The 20,735-nt window shown below is 34.0% G+C and overlaps 2 protein-coding genes across 2 annotated transcripts; both read right to left on the reverse strand.

Moving 5' to 3' along the window:
* Positions 1 to 453: 453 nt before the first annotated feature.
* Positions 454 to 3,631, reverse strand: LOC145332457 (uncharacterized). Its single transcript, XM_080177453.1, has 6 exons — positions 3,488 to 3,631; positions 2,971 to 3,083; positions 2,483 to 2,559; positions 2,079 to 2,157; positions 1,675 to 1,757; positions 454 to 1,202 (listed from the first exon to the last, which is right to left on the reverse strand). The coding sequence occupies exons 1-6, from the start codon at positions 3,629 to 3,631 to the stop codon at positions 1,105 to 1,107; spliced, it is 594 nt and encodes a 197-aa protein (XP_080033579.1). The 3' UTR covers positions 454 to 1,104.
* On the reverse strand, positions 3,597 to 20,731 carry Pop1 (POP1 ribonuclease P/MRP subunit). Its single transcript, XM_080177444.1, has 22 exons — positions 20,641 to 20,731; positions 20,096 to 20,161; positions 19,166 to 19,230; positions 18,714 to 18,824; positions 18,306 to 18,353; positions 17,324 to 17,378; positions 16,749 to 16,829; positions 16,140 to 16,326; positions 15,752 to 15,849; positions 11,029 to 11,522; positions 10,525 to 10,706; positions 9,822 to 9,902; positions 9,512 to 9,589; positions 8,024 to 8,135; positions 7,672 to 7,761; positions 7,174 to 7,238; positions 6,488 to 6,603; positions 6,238 to 6,298; positions 5,926 to 6,074; positions 5,689 to 5,739; positions 5,179 to 5,386; positions 3,597 to 4,155 (listed from the first exon to the last, which is right to left on the reverse strand). The coding sequence occupies exons 1-22, from the start codon at positions 20,704 to 20,706 to the stop codon at positions 3,956 to 3,958; spliced, it is 2,664 nt and encodes an 887-aa protein (XP_080033570.1). The 5' UTR covers positions 20,707 to 20,731; the 3' UTR covers positions 3,597 to 3,955.
* Positions 20,732 to 20,735: the final 4 nt, after the last annotated feature.

Genomic DNA, 20,735 nt, shown 5'->3' on the forward strand with positions numbered 1-20,735 from the left:
GATTTCTATAATACGAAGCTATAACTAACTGTTCAGAAACCTACAATATAAAAAAGAAAATCCAAAGAATAAAGTCATAAAAAATGGATAACAAATCTATTACGTACAGTGTACACCTACAAATAAAAACTATAGGTACAACAAATACCTATAAAATTTACTCTTTTTGAGTTTTAAGAAAGTCAATAAATATAGCATACATATTTTTTAAAACTGCTGGATTAAAATCAAATTTGGCGTATCTAATGATTTTCACTTTGGAAGTAGATAGCTTTTGATATTATGATAAAAGGATACCTAGCTGAAACAACATCTTTACAATAAATTTTCTTAATTTTTTGTTTTATTTACACTGAATGAATTATATGGGATATAAAAAAGGGAATACAATTTTTAAAAACTAAGAACAGATTCTATTTTTCTTGAGAAACTCAATAACACTCGGATTATTAAAGAGCTCAAGTTTTCTTTCGGTTAGGACATCATCAAAAATAGATGATTTGATGAACAGGGATCCAACCCTTAGCATTTCCGCGGGTTTTTCAGCAGCTGCCTGCTCGCCGCCGGTCTCCGCTCCTTCGTCCTCACAACCGTCGGTCATCGTGCTACCTCCTCCCCCCATTCCATCCATGCCCCCAGCCCCACCCACCAATCCACCTCCCATTGCTCCGACGGCTCCCCGTCCACCTCCCCCGGTAGCATCCTTCTTTCCCCTTCCTCTTTTGGACGGTCCTCCCCCGGCGCCTACTCCGCCCCCTCCACGACCTCTACCCCTTCCTCTTGTTGGGGCTGGGGTGGTTCTCACACCCTCCATGCTATGATGGGATTGGGGAGTTTGTAGTGAAGGGGCAACTATGACTCCTAAAAAGACCAATACTTAAAATCTAAATTGTCTTCACTTTTAATTTTCAAAAAGTAATTATTGTAAATAATATAAAATATGCAAAATAAAAAAGGGATAGAAACTACCCAACTATCCCGTATCAACGCAGATGGCTTCTTTTAAAATTACTCTGAAAAATATTAATATTTCCAGCAATTTCAGATCACTGTCCTTGTATCCCGCTCTGTTTTGTTAACCATTGTACAAAGATAAATAAATATTTAAGTATTGGTCCCTGGGCTAGTAGATGTTAGGATGACCGGATGGCTAAGACTTCCTCCTCCGGAAACAGAAATACTAGAGTGATCATCCAGGAGTCCTAGTCAAACAAGAGATGTTAAAAATTGGAATTTTATTGGTAGATATTATCACGAAAACTGAAAACTAGATAAATTTTAAAAGCGAAGCATTTCTATATCTAATATCAGTAAGCCAGCATCGAATAGCTTTTATTGTTTAAATGGGCATGTTCAAACTTAGAATTGTCCAATTAATTTAAAACATTTGCATGGTGATTATTGTAACAGGTATAATTTCGACAGAGTAGTTAGATACTCTATAATTATTACCAGAACGTCCTTATAAGTCCATTTATAAGATTAGGTATGATTTTGGTCTTTTTTACATAAAAAAAAACAACTATAAAATAAAAGTCTTAAATTGTAGTTTCCCTTCGTCTCTACGTCCGTACCTTACTACTAGCTATTATCGTTAATTTATTTATGTTAGAATTGTTCTATCAATTTAAAACTTGGCAAGATGATTCCTGTTACAACTTTGTGAGTATTTACCTGAATTGGAAGAGTCTAACTGAATTAAGTTGGGAGGTATGGCAGGCATCTCTGTTAACAACTGATACGAAGTTTTCTCATCTCTGAATATAAATGTATAGAAGCTGCGCATCTGGAATCTTGAGAATATTTTTTCGATGTTGGGTGTATTGTAGGGAGCCTAAAACCTTTGCATAAAATAGCCTAAAACTATCCCATGAACTATTTGCAAGTGGTTTCCTATAATGCAATGTATAACTTAGTCGGTTAAGTGTTTTACAAGACCTCAGTGGACGTTTAAAAAGTCCTTATACTAGTAATTTTAGGAATTTAGTGACAAATCTTCAAATGTTTGGTAATTTTAAATATTACAAAAAGCTTAGCTATTAAAGAAGGGGCGAAATAATACTTATTAATTTTAGTACCTGGCAAATGGATCTGAATTCTGTAGAACGGTTAGAGTGGTAGAACTGCCAGGCAATGAAGCAGCTGCACTAGTCACAGCTGAAAAAGACCAATTAAATATATAGCGCTAGCGCAGCAACAACAGGCTTTATGAAAAATAAAGCTAAAACATTCTATTTTTGCTTTTGGCGGAGAAGGTTGGCTATTTTACCCATCTTCTAGCTTTAATGAGGAGGAAGGAGGAGCGGGGGGATCACATCACTCTACACCCCCCTACCGCACGCCACTGCATTCAAATGTAATTTTTCTAATTGGATAGTTAAAATCGACCCTAATTAGCTATCAGTAACAATTTACAACTTTTCTTCCTTCCACATAAATGATTTTTGTTGTTACTTCTTCAAATATTTTCAAAGGATCTAACCTCCAAATAAAGGGTTATTTGATGGTCCAAGATCAGGACCTCGAAGGTTTACCAATGTTTCTGCAGCATCAAGTAATCTAAACAAAAATAGAATTACAAATATATTCCTTAAATATTTTTCAATTAGATCGCAAAATTAAAATATTTGTTTCAAATTATCTACTTATATGAGAGTTTGCTTTACTAGTCAAGAAGTTATTACGTGAATTTCACCAGGGCTCTTAAGGGGTAAGACAAAGTTATCGAATTATTTCTATTTTTTTTTATTACCATTATAATTTATTGTCCAATCTAATCTCCCTCTTTCTTTACACAATATAAATACATAATTTGTTGGATCATGTAAACACTCGAGTACTAGTTACCTCGGGCCCTGCAAACTTCTGTGTAGCTCCTAGGTAGTTCTAGTAGCTCCAAAGTAGCTCTAGTACCTCCTAGGTTGCTCAATTAGCTACCAGGTAACTCGAGTAGCTACTAGTATTTGTTACCTTGGATCCTGTAAACTTCTGGGTAGCTCAAGTAGCCCCCCTCTTTCCAGAACCATTCTGGCCTCCTCTGCGTCCAACTGATGGCCCTCACTGTCCATTAAAAGTCGCGGGTCCTTTATAATTCCAGGTTTGAGAAAAATTAAGGATGGATATAAGAACAAAAAAAATTATTGAGTATTCACACAATCAAATAATAAAAAAACAAAATATACCACCAGATACTTGATAAGGTTTCGTGATTTCTTGTAGAATTGTTGGTTAGAATAGCTACCCCTTGTCTAGATGATCAATCCCTCAATTGGCCCAATAATGACACATTTTAGAACCAATCCGAAAATATTTTAAGTTAGAAAATTGTACACATTTTGGTACATATGGGCAGCTTATTTTTAATTCATCATTAAAATAGTCAGCTGTAAATAGTTGATTTATTTGTCAGAAGTTGTACGATTGTTAAGTTTGACTGACAGTTTATGGAAATAAATCTACTATTTAATCATTCAACGTATTTTTGCACCTGTAAAGAGCTGGATTCAAGTTCAATTAGTCTTGAATCTGGAAGAATAGAATCATCTGACATATCCTGCTTCTCATCATAGTCTCCATATAAATTCATTACAATACAATCTGAAAATTTAGCAAAAAATAACAAAATTTGCATAAAAAATAAACTAAGGGAGGGGTGATTATAATAGAGACCTCGTAAATAAAAGTATTAAAGACAATTAAGGAACATCCTGTCAATGTTTTGAATTATTTAGCCCAAATTAAGTAAATATCTTAATATAAATTCATACATTTTTTTACATTTTTAAGAAAACGTTCTATTTCTCAAAACATCCAAGTTTAGAGATACTATAAGTGCCCTTTCAACTTGAATTACGAGATCTCTACAATAATCACGCCCCTCATTTTCTAATATTTTGCAGCAAAAAAATAACAGCCTTCAAAATATATCACAAATATAAGTGTAAATTTATGTGACTTAAACAAACTCCAGGTAGGAAAATCTATACTGGGGACTGGACGTTTCTCTGGTGAGGACCAAATTTCTGGCCTGGTTGGAAGCTGAGCTGTTGCAGCTGTCAGTGTCCAGGGATCCAAGCAGCTGCAACCAGCTTCTGGCACCCTTCATGGTTACAAATCCATGGCCGACATAACAACCTTCTGTGTAGGACATGTCACCTTAAAATAATATTAAAGTTTTTAAAAAAATAATTAAGCTATTCTATAGCTAACTAAGCGCTTTCAAACAAAGAACCCTGGTGAGCACTTATAACCTCCCAACCCCCTTCATTTTAAATAAATTGAAGACAAATTGGGGAGGTGGTTTTTGTTTGTTTATTTGTTTATTACTTTAGGTCTGGTTTGGTAAGAAAAATCATATTGGTTGCGTCCTAAGGACCTTTAGTGAAATAAAATATTTTTTTTTCATTTATTAACATTAAGTGCTCTACAAAGTCCAATAAAATGACAATGAAAATTATCGTATAAAACATTTATCTACTAATTTACTATTAATTTCAAGTTATATAGAAACCTATAAGTTACCTTTTAGCTTTCTACTATTTTCTAAATACTTAGTTTTATGGGATTGTGTCCCCAGGGAGTAAGGGAGGGGACAATGGGCAATTGATTAAATTTAAGAGTTATCGCTGAAAGACTATGAAATCCAGATTAATCCAGACAATATGAAGAAAATTATAAAGAGAGAGTTAATACAATACACTAAACTATAAAAAAAGAAAAGAGTTCCAAGAAAAAAGCATTCATTTAAAAATTAGATTACAAGCACATCAGACTGACATAATCATTCTGTAATTAATAACTATAAAAATCTCCCTGGAACCCATTCAACCCATAGCTCCATAACCCATAATTTAATTGGGTTCTTCAAATGGTTATTAGTCAAATATCACAATAAAGTTTTTATAAATGAAATTATATTTTAAGGAGAGTAAAAAATTGTTAAAACCAGCCACATCATAACAAATAAAGTTTATTGATACTTGTCTGCAATATTAAAAACTATCACACGAGTTGCGGCATTTGTTGCGCTAGTACCCAAAGTCAGTCAGAAACTGCTAAATTCTTGTACATTCCCTTTAAGCCAGTACCCAAAGTCTGAGACTCCTAAAAATTGAATATTTGATCCATTGTCCCCTCCCTTACTCCCTGTTGTGTCCCTCTATTCTAATTAAATCTTACCAATTATAACATATCCCATAACCTCTCTTTTGCAAGAATTTCTAACAGTATTAAACTCCCCAATCCACAAATCCTCGGATTTCCCGGCAAATGCCGCGTTCTCTGTGTTGCGCATCTGTTTGAGGGTGGCCATGCCGGTAGCGAGGTAGTTCAGTTTCTCAGTGTCTAGTTCTTTACCCAATGCTGTGGACTGGCACTTCATGAGTGTCTAAATAAATATTTCTTTTAAAAACTCAAATTTGCTTAATAAAATGAATATTCACTAAGAGGCTGCTGACTTATCTAGTACAGGGTAGTAGCACAAAAAACAGCTTAAAACCATCCCTGATGGCTTGTATTTTTAAAAAATAAAATAGCCTAAAACCAGCTAAGGACCTACACGAAGCTTTCATTAAAAGGAGAACTTAATCAGTTCAGGCGTAAACGAGATCTTGACGGACAAAGCAAGAATTTACTACTTTTTATGTGGACATATTTGTTAAAAATTTTATCTTCAATTCATTTATGTACCTGTTTATCTTTAAGCTTCTTCCATTTTCTTTTTAATCTTTTCTTTTGAGCCTAAAATATTCATCAAAATTTAAATTGGATTGTTTTACCCATACCCAATTAATTGATTAATTAAATGCAAAAATTCTACATTTCGTCTCAACACTTAATGATACTATTTATTTGCCAAAACTTGAAATAAGATTTTCTTTTTAAAGTTTAAGTTAATTGGCAGAAAAAAAATTATCAAAAATGCACCTTATGGGTTTCAATGGTCTCCTTTCTCTGTTTTTCCATATCATCCTGTTGATTAGTCTCGACAGGACCTTCCCACAGTCCAGACTCCATCACCTCCTCCAGATCTGCCCTGCTGGGCAGACAGATCAGGCTGTTGGCTCCAAGTCTACCTGGATTTTAAAAATGTTATGAATATCAGGGAAAAAAGGGATATTAGACTTTAAATATAACTGGTATCCAAGGTTTTCTTATTCGTTGGCCTTAAAACTTTGTGTGCTTAAATTGTGATTTATTGGTGTCCAAATTTTTCAACCAATTTTGAATAAATATTACCTCTACATGCAATTTTCAATTTGACAGGTACAAGACAGTTTTCATCAGCTGAGCTGATAACCTGAAATTTGTTGCCAGATTTAAGAATGAAAATAGCCAAATATCTTTTTCAAAGACTTCATTTGAATTAGATATTGTCATGCTTGGGATGAAATTGAAAAGTTTGGACACTGATAGATTGAACCAGCCAATGAGAGAATGTGTTCATAACCTTTAAACATTTATAATATTTAAATTATGGCAACCAAACCTTGATGTTTGATGTCAGCTGTTGCAGGCTGCTGATGACCCTTGTGTCCCTCATGACTTGTATGCTGGTAATTTCTGGCTTTGTCTTGTTTATAAATGCATCCTCAGCTGCCCAATCTAAGATATTATATTTAAGGGATAAGACATTTGATATAGGATGGGGGGGTTAGTTTTGACATATTATTTATTGGAGATAATAATCTTATTTATTGAGTTTTAAGATTTTAAGATTTTTTGGATAGACCTCTAGGTTCAGGTGCTGCGGTCCAAAGATAAAGCCTATAATCACCGTTTACGCAATGTGTCAAAACTTTCCCCTTCCCTTTGATGCTAAACCCTAACATACAAAAATAAAATAATCTTTTCTGTAGAACTGTTGAAGGAAAAGTTAAGACTCTACTGGTTTGTACAACCCAAAAAAGATTAGATAAAATACCCTAGTATGTTTAAGCTAACAAATGAGAGAACGCGCTTCTAGTGCCTTGGGAACCAGTATAATATACGATGATGGAAAACTCCCCCCAAAATAGTTATAACCTTTCCATGATGTATGAGAAGCTACATTAGAGAGGAGAACCATATCAGATCAGCGATTAGCGAGATTCTTAGGTACAGACATACAGACAAACACACACAGACACACACACAGATCCTGTTACTTTACAGAAGAATAAAAATTCCAGCTACCTTTGATTAAAATTTTCCATGGAGCGGTGAAAGGTGATGCTATTCCAAGGATTGGATAACTGCATCTGTAAAAATAAAAGGATGTTAATCAAGGTATTAGATTTTTAGCACACTTTTTGGTGATTTCACACAACGAGTCTGTCAAGCACTGATAAACCCCTCACAACCCTAATTTTAAACAAATTTAAGTCAACGAATGAGAACTTTTGGGATCGGTCCAATTAACAGTTCAATGTCCCTCCCTCCCGGATGAAAATAAGACAATGACCGATAAATTGATGTACAATGTACATCCCCAATGATCATAAACAAATTTACCCCATCTGTAGATAACAATCAGTGGTTGAAGCGTTTGTAATTCAACTTTATGAATTCAAGAAAAGTCTCTACAGTTGTTAAGCTAACGAATAAAAAAAGTTATTATAAAATTTTGGGGACTAGTGTAATAATCAGTTTAATGGCCCTGTCCTCCCTAATAAAACTACACAAAAACTATACCTATGAAGTGGAGGATGATCAAAATAATCCTTCTGTAAATCCTCTTTCCTTGTCTCAGCTTCTATCTCGCCAGATAGAGAATCTGGAAACCTGTAATGTAAATAAATGGATGGCGTTTTCACACAAAGTAGGTACCCTGTTGAGGACTGATAATTCGCCCCCACTTTATGAAAGAAGTTGAAAATAATTCTTCAGTTTGTTTGCTAATTACTTTAGGTCAGATACAGAAATGCTTATTATGAAATTTAGAAAGGTATATTTTCATCCTAAAAATTCCCAGTAATGATTTTTTTCTAAATTGTACCTAACTGTTACAGGAATCATCATGGCTGAAATAACTATAATGGCTTACCTATACATCAAAGGAGGTCTACTTTGTTCTAACTGTAGATGATCAAATTCTTTTTCTCCCCCAACTCTACAGCCATTGTAAACTAGGCACATCCAAAATGGCATGGCCCAACCTAAAACGAGGATTAGAATTTACAACAAATAAAATAGGCTTTCAATCAACAGTCAATGAACAAATAACATTGAACATGTATGATACATTTGATTTCAATCTGTTCAATACTAAATGTGCATGGTAAAAGCAATCATATAAAACAGCCTAAAAATTTCTGCCATAGCATTACAGACTGACGGAGAGTTGGTTATAGAGTAGCCTCGCTACTTAAAAAGTATAAAAACATATAAAACTATGATAATAATAAGGGGGGGGGGGGGAAGTTTGTACAGTTATAGGAAATGAAAATTCAGTATCAAATTTTGGCCTGGCCGTTTGGGCTTGTTTTTATAGTTATCAACCTAATTCTTTTTGTAAACCTTCTTATATGATTGGATCTACCTGTAAAACTTTGAAAATTGAATTTTGGGACTTTCCTTCTAGGGGCTAGTGGTGCAAAAGACCCCCCCAAACACTAAAATTTTAAGTTATGAGCTTATTTTTAAAGATATCGAGCTGATTTTTTAAATGGAAGCTTGTATTGCATAAATGAGTTGATTAGCCATCCCATATTTCATTTTTGCACCTTACCTCTAGGGGCATGTAAGCTCAAAACTTATAAATTTTGTATTTGGGGGGGTTGTTTTACTCCAAAAACCCCTAGAAGTAAAGTGCAAAAATGAAATATGGGGTGGCTAATCAACTCATCTATGTAATAAAAGGTTCCATCGATATCTTTCAAATTAAGCTCATAACTTAAAATTTTAGTGTTTCGGGGGGTCTTTCGCCCCACTAGCCCCTAGAGGGAAAGTCCCAAAATTCAAATTACAAAATTTTACAGGTAGATCCAATCATATAAGAGAGCTTACAAAAAGAATTAGGTTGATAACTATAAAAACAAGCCAAAACGGCCAGGGCAAAATTTGGTACCGAATTTTCATTTCCTATAACTGTACAAACTCCCCCCCCCCCCCCTTAGTGATGGCAATCCGTCAAATTTTTGGGCCGGATTCGGATTCCGGATTCTTAAAAGAATCCGTCAAAAAAATGGCGGATTCCTTGCGGATTCCGGATTCTAGCAGTATTTTACAAGGATCTTTAAAAAAAATTTAAAAAATTAAGTGCTACATATGTTCTAAAAATTAATGTTCTTGGTGTTCTTTCACTTTCGATAATCGAACCAGATTTTAAAAGATTTTATAGGTAATGATGATAATCTTTGCCTTCAAAAAGAGGGAGTTGAAAGAAAAAACTCGAGACGCTAATTTTAGCCTACCGATTAAGAATCCAGAATCCGCTATGAAAAAACGGATTCCGGATCCGGATTCCAAAATTGGCCCAAAAATTGGGCGGATTCCGGATCCGGATTGCCAACCCTAATAATAATATTGTTACCTGCAGGTATCAAAATATCTAATGAGTCTATGTGATTCTGTGGAGATAACAAAACAGGTACTCGAGATTCTAGGTCATCTAAAAATTGACAATTTTTTTGTATTTTTATTTTGATAACTTTAACAAAATGTTTTTGCTTATTTTAAAGAAAATATTTATGATTAAAATTCATTATTAACAATAAAAAAAACATTTTTCTTGTCCCGTGATAATATCAATGAATCATTATTCTTTTGAATTGGTGGAAAACGTAAAAACTATACCAAATAATGACTTTTTAAAAAAAAGTCTTTAAAAATGAAAAACCTACCAATAGGAATTGTAACACCAGAGATGCCAAGGTTTCCTCTTCTCTTGTTTATCACACAATTTGTGGCTTTGGATAATGTCACTAAAAATATGTCTATGGATAAATAATAATATAATATAACATTGTAAATAACGAGGATACGTCTGTTAGTAGGGGGTACAGTTCACAAGAGGAAAAATTGCAAAAAAGAGAAAGAGAAAAAATTAGGATTAGAGAAAAAAAGAAGTCACGAATTAACATACATACTCTATACAATACACTGATTGAGAGAATACCTTATAAAGATGTTTAACGACGAGATTAGTTTTAATTTTTTACTAAATTAGATGCTTCGCCCCTACCCTCCTCTAGGGGAGGGCTAAGGAGGTCAGGAAAAAAGCATAAAACCCCCAAAAGACATTTTTAATGCTTCCCTGAAAAGTACAATCAATTTGGACAAGCAGTTTTTGAGATCTTTATCTTCAGACAAAACTAAACTTAATACTTTATATTTTAGAAGGACTAGCTACCACGCCCTAGGCCTCTAGGGGTAAGTAAGGGGGTAGGAAAATCAACAACTCCCCATTTTCAATTTAATTTTAGAAGAAAAATCATGTTTCACGATAAATAAGCTGACTAACAAAAATTTTGACTTACAGATAAGATTTATTACTGTAACTTTTAATGAAGCATTATTAAATAAACTGATATAATATTACAATACCTGAATCTCGAATTTTTGAGTCAAAAAATAAAGGAGACAACTTTGTTCTTTGTAATGCTGAACTTTCACTTTTATTTACAGAATATGTACTCTTTGCAATTTTAGATTTTTCTGAGCTCTTTGTATCTTTATTTTCTACAGGCTTTACATATTTCTTGATTGGTAACAAAATTCTTGGATCTCTAAAAATAAAATCATTACCTATGTAAAAGTAACAGGATGGCTGTCTGTCTGTAGATTACAAACTCAATAACCACTGGACCGATATGGTTATTCTTTGCAGTGAAGCTTTTTATGTGTCCAGTGAAACTTTTTATGTGTCCAGTGAAGCTTTTTATGTGTCCAGGGAAGGTTTTTAACTATTTTAAAGGAAGAAAAAACGCCTCCGGGAAAAAAATCCCTCCCTCAAATTTGGAAATCAATTCCATCCCCCCTTTCCCCCTCATTCTCTCAAGTGCCCCAAAAGTCCTCTAAGGGCGCATACGTTTTAAATAAAGCGGTTACCTGACTGTAAGGCAAGTTAAACTGTCCACCGATTTACTCTCCCCAAAAACTTTATTAAGCTCCTCATTTTCTTTTTCTTTCTCCCTGTCACCAAAGTATTTTTTCCACCATTGCAGGCCAGCTTTTCCTACTGCTGGATTTGCATCCTCTTTTGGCTTTACTGTAGCTGGAACACATGTAGTTTTCATAATTTCAAACCTTTTGGGACCTACAAGCCTAAAACGGTTAATAACACCCTGGAGATTTGTAATGGTTACACCCTCTTTACCCTTGTATTTGGGGGTTCTGTCATGAGGAATATTGCGCGGCGCCAGCTTTTCTTTCTCTGGTTCTTTCACAGTTTTTTCTTTGTTGGTTTTATCATTTAGAGGCTTTTCTGACTTTTCTTGGCTTGCTTCATGGCTTGGTGGTACTTCATCAGTCTTTTGTTTCTTCTTTGGGGGTTCATTTTCAGTGCTGCTTTCAGTAGAATATTTTTCTTCATTTTCAAATTTCTATTATGTTATATAAAGTTAAGTACCTAGGTAGTTAGATTGAAAACATATTATTTTCCTTTTTTTATTCTTATTTTAGGTTAGGTTATGTTGGGTAAAGTAAAGTTTAAATGAGCCTTCTATTAAGGGGGGCGTCGGATCTGACACTTTTGCGTAAACAGGGTGCATAGGCTTTGTGTTAGGAGTTAGAGGATAGGTTATTTGGGAAAAAAGTTTACATTTGGGGTATATTTTTCTTATATTTAAAAAAAATTTTGAAAGGTATCCAGGTTCAGGTGCTGCAGGCTGGAAGGTCGTTTCTGGACAGGTATAAATGAAAAAAAAATTTTGTTTGAAGAGTTAGAGATCAACTTATTAATCCTAATATGCATCTTTAGGGATGTTATGAGCATATATGAAGAGAAAATAAAAATCAGCCTCCAGGTTCAGGTAGTGCAGGCCTCCAGGTTAATTCTGGACAGGTAAAAACTGAAAATTTTTACTTTTGAAGTTAGAACAAACCTTATTTAACAAAAGTTGCTACTTTATGGATGGTATGAACTAATTTAAAGAAAAATTTGAAATCGGGCTCCAGGTTCAGGTACTGCAGGCATCCAGGTGGATCCTGGACAGGTAAAAACTGAAAATTTTTATTTTTGAAGTTAGAACAAAACTTGTTTTACAAAGTTTGCTACTTTATGGATAGTATTAATTTATTTGAAGATAAATTTGAAATCGGGCTCCAGGTTCAGGTACTGCAGGACTCCAGGTGGATCCTGGACAGGTAAAAACTAAAAATTTTTACTTTTAAAGTTAGAGCATAACTTATTTAACGTAAGATGCTACTTTATGGATAGTATTAACTCAATTGAAGAAAAATTTGAAATCGGGCTCCAGGTTCAGGTACTGCAGGACTCCAGGTGGATCCTGGACAGGTAAAAACTAAAAATTTTCACTTTTAAAGTTAGAGCATAACCCATTTAACAGAAGTTGCTACTTTATGGATAGTATTACCTTAATTGAAGAAAAATTTAAAACCGGGCTCCAGGTTCAGGTACTGCAGGACTCCAGGTGGATCCTGGACAGGTAAAAACTAAAAATTTTCACTTTAAAAGTTAGAGCATAACTTATTTAACAGAAGTTGCTACTTTATGGATAGTATTAACTCAATTGAAGAAAAATTTGAAATCGGGCTCCAGGTTCAGGTACTGCAGGACTCCAGGTGGATCCTGTACATGTAAAAACTTAAAATCTTTAATTTTGAAGTTAAAACAAAACTTGTTTTTACAAAGTTTGCTACTTTATGAATAGTATAAATAAAGATAAATTTGAAATCAGGCTCCCGGTTCTGGTACTGCAGGTCCCCAGGTGGATTCTTGACAGGTAAAAACTTAACTAAAAATGATACCTTTGAAGTTAAAACAAAAGTTGCTACTTTGTTGCTAGTATTAAATAATTTAAATTTCGGGCTCAAGGTTAAGGTGCTTAGGCCTCCAATTGGATTCTGGTTAGTTTAATAATGAACGTACTTAATTACTTTATAATTAGAGCAAAATTATTTTTAAAAATTGCTTTTTGAGTTTGACAGCTCTTTTCTCAACGACGATGCTCATGCTCCTCATGAGATTGATGAGACGTTTGTGCAGAAACATGTGGTTTTATTGGCAATTCAATATGACAATGAATAGATGATGTCTAACTTGCATCTTAGTTGTATTTGTCTATTTTAACAAAATTTGTTTGGTTTGTTTGTTACTTTTAAGTTAAGGGGGGGGGGGGGGGGGTTTAATGCAACCATCTCGTAATCAATGTATAAATGGCACTTAGAATTCGATTTTTGATCTGAAATTTTGCATGAGTAATCCTTGGTAGGTCTATTTTCCCTAAATCGAACAAAAAGTTAGAAAAGTAGCGGCTAACGGCTGGCGGCTCATCCGTATAGCCATTTGTTGGGTATTTTCAAGCGAAATCCATCACGAAACCTCTCTCCACATAATGCTCTTTTCCGATCCAAAACGTTTTCAAACAGTTCTAGCCGGTAGTTGCTGGTACTAGAAATCTAAAAAATGTTTTTTTTGTATCATTTCACATGATTTAAAGCAAAAATATGTTTCAAAAAGTTGATTTCTACGTAATTTATGACAGATTTGCCCTAAAAATAGCCAAAAAACGGTTAAACGGCTGAGCCGTTAGCCGTTACTTTTTCAACTTTTTTTTTCGATTTAGGGAAAATAGACCTACCAAGGATTATTCATGCAAAATTTCAGATCAAAATTCGAATTTTAAATGCCATTTATACATTGATTACGAGATGGTTGCATTAAAAACACCCCCTTATGTAAGAAAGTTTTCATATTCTTTTTTTTATACTTGATAGTTGAAGAAAGCCTGCAGGAAATACGAGGCTCTAAATGCTGAAAGACTGCCACAATTAGGCTTAATTCCCTGAATTCGAAGCCTTAAACTTCAATAACTTTTTTGTATCAAATTAATGGTATTGTGTCTACTTGTTTTTACCACAGTTAGAGCAGTGTATTTTCTGCAGGCTTCCTTTAGTGACTGACCTGTTGACAATATGTTTTTTTTTATTCTAGTCGATTGTTAATATTATTTTTGCAGATATAATTCAAAATGTAACAAAATGGTTGGATTTAACTTAATCTTGAGCCCGATTTTAAATTTCTCTTTGAATTAGTTAAATAGATATAGTTCTAACTCTTAAGTTAAATATTTTAATTTTTACATGTCCAGAATCCACCTGCAGGCATTCAGTATATGAAATTTGAGCTCGATTTCAAATTTTTCTTCAAATGAGTTAATACTATCCATAAGTAGCAACTTTTGTTAAATAAGTTTTGTTCTAACTTCAAAAGTAAAAATTTTCAGTTTTTACCTGTCCAGAATTCAAATGGAGGCCTGCAGTACCTGAACCTGAAGCCCGATTTCAAATTTATCTTCAAATTGGTTAATACCATCCATAAAGTAGCAAACTTTGTAAAATAAGTTTTGTTCTAACTTCAAAAATAAAAATTTTCAGTTTTTACCTGTCCACCATTCACCTGGAGGCCTGCAGTACCTGAACCTTGAGCCCGATTTCATATTTTTCTTCAATTGAGTTAATACTAGGGTTGGGCCGGATATCCGGCCGGATACCGGATATTGAAACTATCCGGCCGGATATCCGGCCACACCGGATATTGAAACTATCCGGCCAGATATCCGGATATTAAAACTATCCGGCCGGATATCCGGCCCAACCCTAGTTAATACTATCCATAAAGTAGCAACTTCTGTTAAATAAATTATGCTCTAACTTTAAAAGTGAAAATTTTTAGTTTTTACCTGTCCAGGATCCACCTGGAGTCCTGCAGTACCTGAACATGGAGCCCGATTTCAAATTTTTCTTCAATTGAGTTAATACTATCCATAAAGTAGCAACTTTTGTTAAATAAGTTTTGCTCTAACTTTAAAAGTGAATTTTTTTAGTTTTTACCTGTCCAGAATCCACCTGGAGGCCTGCAGTACCTGAACCTGGAGCCTGATATCAAATTTTTCTTCAAATAAGTTAATACTATCCATAAAGAAGCAACTTTTGTTAAATAAGTTTTGCTCTGACTTTTAAAGTGAAAATTTTCAGTTTTTACCTGTCCAGGATCCACCTGGATACCTGAACCTGGAGCCCGATTTCAAATTTTTCTTTAAATTAGTTCATACCATCCATAAAGTAGCAACTTTTGTTAAATAAGGTTTGTTCTAACTTCAAAAGTAAAAATTTTCAGTTTTTACCTGTCCAGAATTCACCTGGAGGCCTGCAGTACCTGAACCTGGAGGCTGATTTTTATTTTCTCTTCATATATGCTCATAGCATCCCTAAAGATGCATATTTGGATTAATAAGTTGATCTCTAACTCTTCAAATAAATTTTTTTTTTTCATTTATACCTGTCCAGAAACGACCTTCCAGCCTGCAGCACCTGAACCTGGATACATATCAAAATTTTTTTTAAATATAAGAAAAATATACCCCAAATGTAAACTTTTTTCCCAAATAACCTATCCTCTAACTCCTAACACAAAGCCTATGCACCCTGTTTACGCAAAAGTGTCAGATCCGACGCCCCCCTTAATGGTACCCTGTAGATGGAAAATACCTCGTATGGTTAGAGCCGTTGAATCAGCTGGAAAAGAGGGCAGGTTTCCGGTAGTCAAGTATTATATTTATAGGTGGAAATACTCAAACTTTATACATTCCTGACTGAGATTTAAACCAAAAGCCACATCTAAAGTTTTCCACAAATCTTTGATAAAACCAGGGTGACTAGAAATCCATATTCTTGCATTTGTAGAACCTAAAAAAAATGAAATCTATTTATAAATAAAATCCTTATAATGTAAGATTATTTGTCTGTCTGTAATAAAATGTCTTAGTAACCGATAGACTGGTATGCTTCTTACAGTGAAGCTTTTTAGATCCTTGAGGGATACTTAGGGAACCTCCACTATCCAAGATTAAAATTTCCCTCCAAAAAGTTTTTACTTTTACTGTTAGAACTAAAGTAATGGGTCGACCACTCCAGTCTCCTAAGTGTTTTTAGGAGCGTACCCTACCTACTAATATCTCATAAATGCAAATGCTGACCTGAATTTTGTTCATCTGGCAACCAAATGTAAGAAACCTCAGCAGCCAGAGCATCAGAGCTGTCATCAGCCTTTGGCAGGTAGACCAATGCAGTCTGTTCCAGGTGTGATTCTGCTGTATTGAAGACTTGCCCAGTTTCTGGCCGGGTTAGTGCAGATAATTCATTTGTTATCACATGTTTTGGACCCTGCAGGTAAAAATATTTGTAAACAAACCATTCAAGTTTTATTAAAGTAGCGGGGACAGATATAATCTTTGCTTGTTTTTGTCTCTGTAAATGAAATAAAATAGAAGAAAATTTTTGCTAACTAGCTTGGTTTTAAACAGACAGGACAACAAATTTTTTTTTGGGGCCTAATCTGATAAGTAGGGAAAAGCTCCAACATTTTAGGGGCTCAATAGCACGTTGTTTCAAAATTGTAAAGGGTTAATTAGGTTGTTTACTATTTAAAACCATTAAAATTGTCCTAGCTACAGTTATTTGTTGAAAATTTTGGACAATTAAAAAAAGTAGGTATCCTTAATTTTAAATAAGAAAAGGTACCTTTAAATCTTTGGGTACAAGTATAATTCACAGCTTAATGTACCCTCCCTCCCTAAACTATATACCTGAATTTGAATGGTATTGAAGTAGGACAAATCAAACATAAGACAGGAAGACTTGGTTGCTCTATAACAAGCTCTCCATCCCTGAGGTAAGAAGACACAATTATAGTTTAAATCCTGTAAATCGTTTTCCAGTAGTACAACTCACTTCCACCGTATGTCTGTTCATTACGCTACCACATGGTAATTGGATTTACCGGGGGGAATGTGATTTATAACATTATATTGAGTACAAGTTTTTTTCTTCTAAATCTACTCTGTAACTAACTTACTTCTTAGTCCATTTTTTACTACTAGCGGCTTCGCCCCTAGCCTCTAGGGGCTTTGCCCCAAGAGATGATAAAAAAGGATATCTCCTACAAAAAAAAATGGGAGGGAAGGTTTTGTTTTTGGGAGGGTTGGGGGTGTCTCACCCCCCAAGAAAATAGCCTAAAACCACCACAGGACCAGTCGGTATATTCCCTGAAGAGTAGTAGAGCCCATTCGGTTCAGCAGTTACCGAGATCTTAAGCTTCAGACGGACAGACAGACATCGTTCTACTTTGTATTATAGATTAGAAATTAAAAATATAATTTACCTTGTCATTTGGAAAACCAGGTATTTTGTAGCCCCATTTGTAATACATATGGAACCTGCAATAATTAGGTGCACAACTAAAATTTACAATTTTGTAGATCCATTTCATTGTAATACATATGGAACCTGCGATAAGTACAAATACGGAAATTTTAAAGAATTTTAAAAATTTTTTAGAAGACATTCATCCAATAAATATAGAAATTAGATAAACAATCCATAAATTGGACCAACAGTATTACAGTGTAAAAATAATCCGATCACATTATTGGTTAGAAAGAGTACCTACACATTTTTGGTTCGAAATGGAATTATAATTTCATCTATACTAAAGCCAGATTTAAATAGTTGAATTTTGCTTGAAAAATCATTTTTCTGATTTTTTTTATTAAGGAATAGAAAACTATGTGAATAAATGTTTAGAAAAATCTTAGTCTGCTAAAAAATTCCTTTTCAAGTTGGACAGATTATTGTGTCTGATTGACCATCTAGTGTCCTAATACGTCTATTTTATCTAGGGATGGCAATCCGTATCCGGAATCCGCCCAATTTTTGGCCAATTTTGGAATCCTATACCGGATCCGGAATCCGTTTTTTAATAACGGATTCCGGATTCTTATTTGGTAGGCTAAAATTAGCTTATTGAGTTTTTTCTTTCAACTCCTCCTCTTTGAAGGCAAAGATTTTCATCATTATATACAATATCTTTTAAAATCTGGTTCGATTCTCGAAAGTGTATTATAGAGAACACCAAGAACATTGATTTTTAGAACATATGTAGCACATAATTTTTAAAAAAAATTATAAAAATCCTTTTAAAATATTGCTAGAATCCGATATCCGAACCCGGAATCCGCGGGAATCCGCCACTTTTTTTGACGGATTCTTTAAGAATCCGAATCCGGCCCAAAAATTCGACGGATTGCCATCACTAATTTTATCATCAACAATTTTGCCTTTTTCAACAATAAAAAATGTATTACCTTTTAGCATGCCAAATATGGGTTTCCAGCCAATATTGTTTCTGCTGTCTGCAAAATCAATTTATTTTTTGTATTGAGAACAAATTCAGTTCTTTAAGAATCATCATATATAATATATGGTAACTTTTCTCTAGGGGCGATTTCTCTTTATGGGTGGTGGTTTTTTTTTCTCCAAAAATATTTATAAAACTCCTCAGGACCTATAAGAATCTACATTATAAAGGAGAACCATATCGGTTCAACGGTTAGCAAGATCTTTCGGTACAGACTGACATACACAGACAGAGATCCTTTAACTGTATTATAAGTATTGCTTTCATATTATAATATGATTCTAGTTATTTTCATCTTTTATGTAAAAACCACTATTAGAATTTCTATGAAGCAAAAATGATTTAATGACTTTACCTTCTGTTATATTCTTTTAGAAGATTTGCTGGTCTGCGCCTGTGTTTTCTACTTGGTCGCTTTGTAACTGACTCACCCCCTTCCTTGTCTTTCTCTCGCAAATATTTACCCCTGAAATAAACTAAATATCAACATACAAGTATTTTTTATTGACAAAACCTAGAGTAAAAAATATACTTAAAATTAAGTCTTATGATTTGGTCAGTATTTTAAAATTCTAATTAACTACTAAATTCTTTATTCTTACTCAATTTTTCACTGCTATCATGCAAAACTTTCCGCTTCCTTTCGATTCCCATTTTTTTATAGGGTGTCCACCTTACAATTTGTTTTTAATTATAAAAGGTACCTGTAAGTGTACAGATTCTCTGAAAAGCATAGCCAAATTATTAAAACAGCTAGTTTCAATTGGAAGCACATCGTTCTACTTAATTTTTTTTATCTACCAATACCTGAGTCGTCTTGGTAATCTCATAACATCATGAGCAACAGCTCTTCTGCGCATATGCCGCGGTACCTTAAGAAAATATTGAGTATTAATGTATTTTCTGTTGAGGAAGCCGTTTTGTGAAAAAGCTGATTGATTTCCATTGGATGGGTTAAAGTTCACTCCCCAAAATAGTAATAAACCTTCCCTGGATCTAAAAAAAAAGCTTCATCGTAAGGGAAAACTATATAATTTTGACGATTGGAGTACACACACAGACAGACAAACAAACATCCTGTTACTTTTATCTTCATGGATTTATACCTGCTGCAAAATTTATGAATTTATCTGGAACTTATTTCCTTATTTAATTTAATTTTCAAATGTCGGAGAAGAAAGGTTTAAACGACAAGAAAAATTGATTAGGTATTCAACAGGTGTCATCAGGGAGGGAGAAGATATTGGAGTGTAAATTATATGTCTACCCAAATTTTGAAGACAGGATTAATTTTGTTTATTATCATAAGGAATGTAAATTTATGGTCCATTGTGTGTGGACTCGAGTAATCATGGAGTAAGTTGAGATTCTTTAGTATAGCAAAATTAGGCTACGCTAGGGTTAGCTCAAGCTCCACGTTCAAGCATAGCATACCCATGGGATTTTTTTAATACAGGAAGGAAGGGGACAATGGGCTGTTTATTACACTAGTCCCCATCGTTTGTATGATAACGTTTTCTTATTCGTTGACTTAAGAACTTTGGGGCCTTTTTAAGAATTTTGATTGATTGATTAATCAACGTGAGTGACCAGTCCAGACGTTTCAACTTATAATTGTAATCTACAAAAGGGGTAATTTTGTGTCTCATCATGGGGCATGAACACCAATTTATCGGCCATTGTCTTATCCCATTAGATCTCTGGATTTAATAGCCGGTAATATTGAGTATTGAATACCTGTTGTCCAGCAAGCTTCCCAAATCTTGGATCTGCGTTTATTGTTTGTGACAGACTTGAAATTTCCTAAAAAAACATTTTATTTTTTAACTTTTATTTGACTTTCTTTGCCTAAGTTAAGCAAATAAAAATTAAGAAGTCCCACAAAATGCATCTGATCTTATATTATCAATTCTAGTAGGTATTTTTTTCTTTTTGTAATACCTACCTTTAAACAGCATTTAATCGAAAGATTTAAAATTTTTCCTCAAGTAGTTTTAAAATACTTATACTTGACGAGTGGACTTTCTATCGCAAAGTATTATAGACAGCTTTCCGGAGATATTAAAATGACAAATTAAAAGATTTAAATCAGTTTTGTTAGATCGAGGGGCCGAGTCCCGAGCTAACAAAACTGCTAGGTATTAATTTTATGATTTTTTAAATATTCGTAGAAAATTGTCTGTAATACGATGTAAAAATGCTTTTTTTAGTATGGCTAAGAACCGGTTCTAATCCAGCGGATAATAATCGGTTCCGAAGTCATACTGAAAAATAATATCAACCTGCATTCTGTTTTGTATCAGTTCACTAAGTTTGATGTTATCTGGTATTTTCGTTGACTTAGACATTTTAATGCTATTCTATTTTTTTCTGAAAA

Source organism: Acartia tonsa, chromosome 11 (genome assembly GCF_053477335.1).
Source record: "Acartia tonsa isolate MP-2025a chromosome 11, ASM5347733v1, whole genome shotgun sequence".
Taxonomy (NCBI): domain Eukaryota; kingdom Metazoa; phylum Arthropoda; class Copepoda; order Calanoida; family Acartiidae; genus Acartia; species Acartia tonsa.